The sequence below is a fragment of the Solanum tuberosum genome, unplaced genomic scaffold, assembly GCF_000226075.1.
Source record: "Solanum tuberosum cultivar DM 1-3 516 R44 unplaced genomic scaffold, SolTub_3.0 scf00146, whole genome shotgun sequence".
Taxonomy (NCBI): domain Eukaryota; kingdom Viridiplantae; phylum Streptophyta; class Magnoliopsida; order Solanales; family Solanaceae; genus Solanum; species Solanum tuberosum.
In genome coordinates, this window is record NW_006239076.1 from 169,212 (window position 1) to 174,895 (window position 5,684).

At 25.3% G+C, this 5,684-nt stretch overlaps 1 protein-coding gene across 1 annotated transcript; it reads right to left on the reverse strand.

The window, feature by feature from the left end:
• Positions 1 to 450: 450 nt before the first annotated feature.
• Positions 451 to 3,538, reverse strand: LOC102600703 (nudix hydrolase 2-like). The gene is made up of 8 exons (XM_006353032.2): positions 3,370 to 3,538; positions 3,000 to 3,065; positions 2,591 to 2,728; positions 2,341 to 2,418; positions 1,717 to 1,767; positions 1,579 to 1,613; positions 1,326 to 1,434; positions 451 to 689 (listed from the first exon to the last, which is right to left on the reverse strand). The coding sequence occupies exons 1-8, from the start codon at positions 3,502 to 3,504 to the stop codon at positions 513 to 515; spliced, it is 789 nt and encodes a 262-aa protein (XP_006353094.1). The 5' UTR covers positions 3,505 to 3,538; the 3' UTR covers positions 451 to 512.
• Positions 3,539 to 5,684: the final 2,146 nt, after the last annotated feature.

The window sequence follows — 5,684 nt, forward strand, 5'->3', positions numbered from 1 at the left end:
TAAGCCAATAAGTCAATTTTGCGATTGACTTATGAGTTAGAGTTCAATTTTGAACACCCCTAGGACAAATTCTTGTTATTGCCATACGCAACGATTGATTTATTTTTAAACAAAAAAAAATGGACTCTTTTGCAAAGCCAAATTTAGACTTATCGAAGAACTTCTTCATTTGTAACAAGAATAACAAATAGAGAAAATTAAACAAGACAAAGAAATGGTAATTAAATTAAACTTGGTGGTCACATACTCACATTATTTAATCTTGTGAATTTGAACGTAAATTGGCTATGAAATCTTAATCTGATTCTCTTGAACAAAGAATAATATTTGATCAATTATACATTAGCATAAAGCTCATATGTCGTAAATTTAGACGAATTCAGTAACTTTTATTATATAGAATTCAAAAAATAAGTATACATAATTAATTACGAAACCAATTACTAATTAAGACAAGCGATGACAAATTCAGAATCTATAAACTTTAAATAATAATAATGTTTACGTCTCTATTAGTTTTGGCTGTAGTACAAATAAGTTCTCTTAGTAGAAAATGCAGAAGTCATAAGAACTTTGGAGAAACCTTTGTATTTGTTCTCTTTTTTTGCTAAGCAAATCTCTGCTATTTTATTGAACATTTCATGCTTCTTTATAAAAGGTTGAGCTGCGTATTCCTCAATAGCCATCCACTGCAAATATTACAAAAGAATAAAATTATAGTTTATTAATAATCAAACTAATTAAAATACAATCATACTTAATTTTACCTACTAAATGTCCCTACTAAATATATCAAACTAATGAAAATTTGCTATCACTAAATTTTACTTATAAAGTCATATAACTAATTTTTCATTTTTTGCCTCAATAAAGTCAGTAAGTCACTAAACTTTATGTGTGTCGTACGTAGTAGAGCCACGACTGTTAATCACTATATTATAAGATACTATCCACAATCATCATTACTAGTCAATAACATTCCAAATCGACACACATAATCACCATCGTTAGTCATTACCATCACAAATTTCCACACAAGTTTTTTCAAATATTTCATTGATAAAATATTAGATCAACTTAGTATTTTATTTGAATATTATATTTATTATTTTTTAACTAAAGACAATTTTTTACATTCAGATACTGAGAAAATAAATAGCGTTAACTATTTGGTATTCAGTTCTTAATGCAATATACATTTTAATATATTTATATGTATATTCATATTTAGACTTCTAAATCATAATGTACATCTTAATAATCACATATTCATTCAAATTCAAACGTATCAATCATATAAAAAGAAATAAGGCCTAGATACACACCTGCGCTCCCTCGATTTCAGAATCTTGCTTCTGGATGTTATAAGAGAGTGGTTTTAGCATGCAAACAAAGAATAAATCCGATTTCCCAAAGAATGATTTATGACTTTGCCTGTAATAATACAAATAATAAATTTTAGTCATATAAATAATTATTTAAATAAAGAAAATGAAATAATTATGAAATCACAATATCCTTAATTAAAAAATGTTCATATATTAAAGAATTAAAAGGCACATGAGATTAATTAATTACCTGAATGCAAGTAGCTCTACAAATTCTGCTTTGATCTGATGAAATTCATAATAAAACAAAAAATTAGTACTAATTAAATAAAAGATGAAATTATAAGTAATTGTTAGAAACTTAATTAATTAATTATATTGAACTTACTCCAGCTTCTTCATGTACTTCTCTTATAGCAGCATCACATATATCCTCCCCCTGTTGTTTGGAAATAATTAATTAAGTTTATTTCATTATTAGAATTAATTTGTTGCAATGTAAATATTACCGTCCTCCATCTCAATTTATATGATGTTGTTTGACTTGACACAAAGTTTTAAAAAAAATTAAATTTTGTGGTCTAAAATAAGTTATAAATATTTGTGTGACTATAAATTATTTTATTGAGAGATCATTTGATAGATGGTTAGAGTAGTTATGTATGTATTAGTAATATATGAATTAGTGATGAGGAAATTTGTATATTACTTTATGCATGAATTAGTTATTCACGTATTAGTTATTTCATCTTATATCTTGCATAAAATTGTACATAGATTCTCGCATAACTTATATATGTATTAGTTATTCAAGTTTCTAAATTGCAAATCAAATACTATAGTAATAATTTTATATATAGTCCTAACCAACTATGTACCAAATATGGTATTACTTATGCATGATCAAATACATGTATTACTCCTAATAATATAAAAGTAAGTCATATAAATTACGACAAAGATAGATAGAGAGTAAAGGTTCGAAATAGTGGTGATGATAATTCATAATTACCTCATCAACAACCCCAGTAGGCAGTTTCCACACCCCTGTGCCCTTGAATGTCCCATTTTTTTCTTGGACTACTAATACCTGTGCAAATATTATTAACATATGTCATGTTAATATAATATGGTTTGAAAGTAGTATTATGTCCCATATATCAATTTATGTAACGATGTTTAATTAACTGGGTGCATAACGGTATTTGACTTTGACATGTACATATGTAATTTTGTGATTTTAAATATGTCGAGATGCATACCTCTCCATTATCATTAATAACAAGAGCCCCAATACCAACTCTGTGAGAAGCATTTGCAGGAATAGTATGAGGAGTTTGAGGAATCCAATACACCAACATCAAGTATGTTGCCTCTGCATGATGATACCAAAATCCTTCCTGCACACCAATAAAATATACACAAATTAAGTTATCAATTTTTAATATTTTTTTGTCTCGAGTTATGTAATTTTTTTAAAAAAATTAGAGTTAATTTAAGTATTTTAAAACTAATTAAGATTAGATCAACTCAAACAGTCATAAATATATTGAATTTTGAAAAAGTAAAAAATATCACATAAATTAATAGGAGACAAGACCAGAGATAGTAATATATTGGTGTTGTGAGTTAATAAATTAAATTTTGTTTAGTAGGTTGGCATTCACGTACCTTGACTGCATCGTTAACTAGGTGGGCATATTCTATATGCAATTTAATCCAAACACCCTTCTTTCCCTGAAACAAAAAATTACATATACTCTCACTTTAATTTTACCAAAGGTATATCTTATAATTTTAAACATATTATAACTATAGAAAACGTAAAATCGAAGGTTTAATATGAATCAATAACTTTTACTTTTTTTAATAATTATTATTTTTGGCCGTGTGATATGTTTAACATTACAACATTAGAGGATATTTTTCGTATATTTTACATAACTTTAACTTTGACCCACAAGATTGGAAAGTTTTACTTACTCTTTTTAAACTTTGTATCAAGTTAAACTAGATCATTTTTTTTAGAACGGAGGAATACCTGATTCGTCCATTGTGAAATGGATGCCCTAAGCATAGCAATGAATTTGATAGAATCCATTGACTCCTTGATATGTACATTCATGCCTCCATATGCATCTTCATCAGCCTCAAATACTTGTCTATTTTCCTCCATAACTCCTTCAAATATTGTCAAATTTCTTTCAACAACTTGCCTATGAATTTTATCAAATGGAGAACCTAACAAGCTTTATATATATAGAAAAATAATTATTATTATATTACCATCTGTTGACCACTATTATTTGAAAAATAAATTAAAAGCATTGGATATAAATATAAATAGTAACAATTAGCCATCAAAATGAGAAGCGGTCTTACAAGTTGATCAACTAATTTTGATCCAACTTTTATTTTCAAAGGGGAAAAGTCAAAAACGACGTTAAGTTAGATAAAATTGAACAAAAATATATATGTCATTAATAGTTTGATTTATTACTTAATTTGATGAAAAATGTCATTTTTCTAATAAACATATAGTTATTATTTTCTTGCTAAACATATTTTTTTTACATCCTGTTAATGCTTTAAACTTGAATCAAATACTTAGATGAGTACAATCAGTGGCAGCTCTAGAAGCTTTGAAAAAAAAGGAATTGCCTTAGGCCCTAAAATTTGAGGGGCCTCATTTTTAAAAAAAATAAATAGGTTATAAGTATTTATTTTTTTAAAATATTGAGTAGTATTTGTAGAAAATAAAAAAAATTCATAAAAGACCAAAGAAGTAATAGAAGTTTGACAAATTATGAATACTATGTCTCAAGAAAAGCTTAAATAATTGGCTATAATAAATTTTATAAAACATATATATATTTGAATTTAAGGTCTCCATTCGAATTTGGCTTTAGACCACCAATGTATTAAACTCGTCCATGAGTACAATACCCAAAAAGTATTCCAAAAGAGAATGGAGGAAACTCATATGACAGTTTTGACTTTTGAGACGTAAGCTAACACGTTGTTCGATGAAAGACAAATTTTATATATATATATATATATACTAGACATCGGAGTCCGTGCTAGCACGGGCCCAATATGTATCATTTTTTGTTTCAATTTATGTGATAAAGACAAAATTAAAGAGTTAATCAAACTTTAATATTAATTTAAAATAGTTTAAATTTTTAATTATTGTTAACTATGGTAAAAAAAAATTTATGTCTTTTAACATTCTAAATTGCTAATTATTGTTGTATGGTTTGTAATATCTTTTATGCAATTTTGAAATAATAAATGTTATTTCTTCTTTCTCAATTTATGTGGTACTAATAAAATTTCGAGATTCAATCAATTATTTTTGTCTTTAAAATATTCTATTGTTAATTACTGTAAATTATTGTACTTTGTAAGTAATTTTCAAATAATATATATTATTTCATTTGTCCAATTTATGTGTCACCGATAAAATTTGAAGAGTTAATCAGATCTTTTACATATTTTTATATCTTTTGAATATTTAAGTAAATAATTATTGTGATTTATAATATTTTATACAATTATTTAAAAAAAATTAAACAACAAACAAAACGAATTCATCATAGGAAATTACCAAAGCATCCTTCAATACATCAATAATGGGTCCGACTTTTTGTTTAAAAAAATATGCATATTGGGAGGATATTTTTGTCCAAAGTGGAAATAGAATAAGTATAAAGCATTAAAGTCTTTTAAAATTTTAAATTGTTAATTCTTATTGTATGATTTGTAATACTTTTACGTCATTTTCAAATAATAGAGGTCATTTCTTCTTTTTCAATTTATGTAGTACTAAATTTTTTTTGAGATTTAATCAATTTTTTTTGTCTTTGAAATATTTCTAGCTGTTAATTACTGTAATTTATAGTACTTTCTAAGAAATTTTCAAATAATATATATTATTTCATTTGTCCCAATTTATGTGTCATCGGTAAAATTTGAAGAGTTAATCAGATCTTTTACATATTTTTATATCTTTTGAATAATTAAATAAATAATTGTTGTGATTTATAATATTTTATACAATTATTTTAAAAATTAAACAACAAACAAAACGAATTCATCATAGGAAAATTACCAAAGCATCCTTAAAATACATCAATAATGGGTCCCACTTTTTGTTTAAAAAAATATGCATATTGGGAGGATATTTTTGTCCAAAGTGGAATTAGAATAAGTATAAAGAATTAAAGTCTTTTAAAATTTTAAATTGTTAATTCTTATTGTATGATTTGTAATACTTTTACGTCATTTTCAAATAATAGAGGTCATTTCTTATTTCTCAATTTATGTAGTACTAAAAATTTTTTGAGATTCAAT